The sequence below is a fragment of the Mustela nigripes genome, chromosome 16 (genome assembly GCF_022355385.1).
Source record: "Mustela nigripes isolate SB6536 chromosome 16, MUSNIG.SB6536, whole genome shotgun sequence".
Lineage (NCBI taxonomy): Eukaryota > Metazoa > Chordata > Mammalia > Carnivora > Mustelidae > Mustela > Mustela nigripes.
The window spans coordinates 21,543,775-21,547,989 of NC_081572.1; the positions used below are offsets into that span (position 1 = coordinate 21,543,775).

The window sequence follows — 4,215 nt, forward strand, 5'->3', positions numbered from 1 at the left end:
TGTGAGTCCCAAGTGGTGTGAGTGCCTGAGTCCCATGGAGGCAGGGAACATCTTCTCTTTGGAAGGCCGTGTGCTTGGCCAAGGAAGAGGCTCGGTCCTGTGGCTGAGGAGGGCTGGGCTCAGGTTCCTGTGTCTGTCCACTCAGCAGGGAAAGCACTTCCCCTCCTCAGACCCGCACCAGGCAGTAAGGGCTCAACACTGCACGCGCCGCCTACCCCCACACCCCAAAGTCAGACTTGACTCCAAGAAGGGAGGGAGAGGTTTTGGCAAAAGGCCCTGCTGGTGCTGGGGTAGGGTAGGCTGTCCTGACACTGTCCCACTAGACCCAACCCCACTCAGAGCCTGACTGGCCCAGTCTGACCTGTCTCCAGAAGAGGACTGGGCGATGAGGGGCAGAATCGGTTTAACCCTTGCTTGTCTTCACACATCTCCAAGCCCCAGCTTCTTCAGAACCATGGGGCGGGGGGCCGGGGGGGTGGGCAGCTCTGAGCCACGCAGCTGGGGATTCTGGTCCTCTCAGCCAGACCTTCCTCTCTAAGGAACCAGATGGAGGGGGAAAGTGGGAGGGCCTGAGGAGCTCAGGGGAAGCCTTGAGAGCTGGACTGGAGACCGGCGGGCCATCTGGACTTTCCCGGGTCTGGTGGAGGCACCCTGGAGCTACTGGTGCATCTTAGGCTGAGGACAAGGAGAGGAATACTTCTGGCCTGTGGTGTGAAGCAGCTCTCCGTGCTCTGCTTCTCTCTCGCCCACACCTGTCTGCCGTCCCTGGGAGCTCAGGCTCGGCCCCTGAGGCCAGACCAGCGGGAGAGCGCGGCGGGCCTGAGCTTGCTGTTGCTCCCCGCCCCATCAGAGGCAGAGCTTGAGGGAGACAAGTGCAGGGCTGGGAATTTGAGTGCTGACCTAAGTTGGCATCTTGAACTCAGCTCCTGATCTGTAAAGGGCACTTCTCATTCTATCTCCATGGGCAAGTGTGAGTGCAGATGGGCTGGAGTTTATGGGAGGTGGCAGATACTAAATCCCCCTCGCTTCAGTGTCTGTCTGCGTCTGGACTCCTAAGACCCCCCCCCCCCCCCCCCCCCCCCCCGTTCTCCTCTCCCAGTATGGTGGCCCATCCGCCTCCGTCTTCCCACTAGGCTGTGTCTCGGGGAGGGCAGGGACCTCGCCTGCCTTGTCCACTTCAGTGTCCCTAGCACTTAGCCCAGTGCCTGCAGAGTAGATACAAGAGAGACCCGTGCTAAGGGCGTGAGTGTTGACGAGCTAGAGGACTGCCCCCTTCCTCCCCCTTGTTCCCTGCACCTCCTCTTTCTGTCCCTCTGGCCTCATTCACCATTTGACTTCCCACTCCCCCCACCCCGGACTGGGCACCAGCTGGACTCAAGAAGGAGGAAAGGCATTATTGGAGACAAATAAGATATTTTATTATCAGAGTTTGGCTACAGTGAGAAAGTAGGGGCAGAGGTGGAGGGTGAGGAGCTGAGCATTCCTCTCACCCCGTCACATAACCTTCCACGTCTTCCCCTCCAACACTCCCAGTCCCACCACCCCCTCCAGCAAGGCCAATACAGGAGCCTCTGCCCAGCCCTTGAAGGGTCAGAATCCTGACCCTGGTGAGGGTGGGGCAGGTGTCAGGAGCATGTCATTGTCGCTCTAGGGCATCCAGAAAGAGGAACGGCAACAATGCCCAGGTTCCCCATACAGGAAGTCAAAATATGACCAAAAACATCTTAAAAACTAGATTCCCCAGCAAATTCGTGGGACCCCAGGGTCAAACCTCCCCGCTCTGGCCACCTCCTGGGAGGCCTAATGCCCGTGGGGAAGGGGACAGACAGGAGGAGAAGCAAGACCTAGCCCACCGGGCATGTGCAAGCCGAGCTGGTGAGGCCAGAGCGAGGGGGAACCCAGGAGGGGAACACTGCTGTTTAAATATTAAACAGGGTTTTCTTGTCTCCCACATGGGAGACTTCCTGATGCTCCCGGGGGTCTTAAGGTGGGTACCCTTGGGGTAAGGAGTTCACTGGGGTTCTTCCCAGTGCCCACCGCAGAGCCAGGCCGGGGAGCAGTCACAGGAGTCAATACGTGGTATTTACCTAGCTACCTCCCTGTCCAGGGGACAGGAAGACAGGGGCTTTTCTCCCTGATACAAGCAGGAGAATGGAACTCAGAGACGGCAGGAAGGACCCAAGGGTCCGGGGCTCTTTCCTGCTTTTTCTTGTCTTTAAATATTAGATTTAAATAAGCATAAATATTAAATAAAGATAAATACACTGGTTGGGGAGGGTTTTGCTCAGGGTTTGGCAAAGGAGCGCAGAGCACGGTAGGCCAGCTCCAGGAAGCTCTGCAGGTTGGAGGCCACCAGGACCCCTCCGGCCCGGCGCTGGAAGGCCGAGGTGAAGGCTGGCATGGCGCCCTGGGTGGGTGGCACTGCCGGGGCCACCCCGAGCTCTTCCATCTGTTGGGGGAGAAGAGGAGATCAGCTAAGTGGGCATGATTAGCTAAGGAAATGCGAAGGGCTGGGGGGTGTGCAGGATCAGACCACACGGTTGATGGGTGAATGGTGGAGGCTGGCCTTGAACCGAGGTCTACATCAGGGTCTGGCTCCCGCCCTCATCTAGGGCGAGTGGAAGGGCTGGCATTAAGAGGGGCCTGGAGTGGGAGCTCTCTCACCCTGAGAAGCCTCCCACACTGACCCTAAGGAACTGGGATCCTCAGGCTTGCAGCATGATCTCTGGGGACCAGCTCAGTCCAACCCTTGTGGCTCCCAGTGAGGCTCACCTCCCGCCAGAGGTTGATGGCGAAGTCGCCGATGTCCAGCTGCAGCGTTTCCAAGGCAGGGGTGAGCTCAGGGGGTAGCCCTGTCAGAGCCTGCAGGAGGCCCTGGTAGAGGACGAGGCCGTTGTGGAGTTGACGCAGGCAGCCCGTCTGGGGGACAGAGTGGCGGAGTTAGGGGGTGCTGTCCGGGCGCTCCTTTCAAGGCCTGGAGGTCCAGAGAGACTTCCAGACCATTCTTCCCTCCCTTCCACTCCCTCTACCCCTCCAGAAACTCACCAGCTGCAGGGCGTGGCTGGAGCAGCCACTCAGGGAAGGCTGGGGGATGCCCAAAGCGTGTCCGAGAAGCACCAGCTCCTCGGGGTGGCACAGCTTGTGGGTGGCGCACTGGGGACAGGAAGGATGCTGCGTGAGGGGGAGCTGAGGGGCCCGGCGACTCCTGTTTCCGAAGTCCTCCCTGTTTCTCCAAGGTCTTCCCCTCCCTCCCAGTCCTGCCAGGCCGCTCAGCCCCACTCTGCCCTCCATGGTGATCCAGAATCTGGGCCATCCGGGCACTGTCCTTGAGACACTTCCCAGCCAGCCTTCCAGGGCTCCACTCTCTTGATTCTCTTCCCCTTCCCCTGGGGTCTTCCCTTGGCCATGCCCCTCCCTGATGATGTCTTCTCACCACTCCCTTCCCCTCCCTTCAGCTCTTCAGCTCTTTCCCCTTCCTCCCTCCCTGTAGCTATGCCCTCTTCTTTCCTCCACTGGCCCTCTTCCAGCATCCAGGTCACCTCCTCCCCTCCGCGCCTCTCACTCACCAGCCTCTCTTGCAGCACGGTGCTGTCAGCCTGCACCTTCCTCATTTGCTCTAAGCACTTGAGCAGGAAGCTCTGGGGCAGGGAGCTGGTAGGGCCCAGGGGGGCGGCTGCTCCAACCAGCCAGAGTGCCTCATACCACAGTATCAGCTGCAGGGCTGAGAGCAGACAGGGGGTGCTCAGGAGACAGGCGGTCCACTTCCACCTGGGGTCCCCCCAGCCCCTCTGCCACTCCAGCCTCTCCCCTCCCCCACCCCCAGTGGCCGGGACACTCACCGATCAGCTTCATGGAGCTCTGGGCAGCAGGCTCAGCCAAAGGTCTGGGTGGATCTGTGGGCGCCAGGCTCTGGCAGGGACCGGCTGCACAGGGCCTTTATACGGGAGCCCATGAGGCCTGGGAGGAAATTACCTGGTGCCACGACTGAGGCTTAGTAATAACTTCCCAGGATTTATGCAAATTTGGTGTCCAGGACAATGCGGGGGGGGGGGGGGGGGGGGGGGGCTGGGACAAGAAGCTGTTTGCGAAAGTTTTGTGAAATTGTGGAATCCCTGCTCTTTCTTTGACATCTGGTCCCCCTCAAATGCTCTTCCTCCCCCTCAACCCCACCCAGGCCCGAAATTGCCCCAGGGTGTTTGATTAGAGCGCTGAGGG

General features: G+C 59.8%; 1 protein-coding gene across 1 annotated transcript; it reads right to left on the minus strand.

The window, feature by feature from the left end:
* Positions 1-1,410: 1,410 nt before the first annotated feature.
* On the minus strand, positions 1,411-3,923 carry CSF3 (colony stimulating factor 3). Its single transcript, XM_059378839.1, has 5 exons — positions 3,840-3,923; positions 3,567-3,721; positions 3,046-3,153; positions 2,773-2,919; positions 1,411-2,449 (listed from the first exon to the last, which is right to left on the minus strand). The coding sequence occupies exons 1-5, from the start codon at positions 3,850-3,852 to the stop codon at positions 2,285-2,287; spliced, it is 588 nt and encodes a 195-aa protein (XP_059234822.1). The 5' UTR covers positions 3,853-3,923; the 3' UTR covers positions 1,411-2,284.
* Positions 3,924-4,215: the final 292 nt, after the last annotated feature.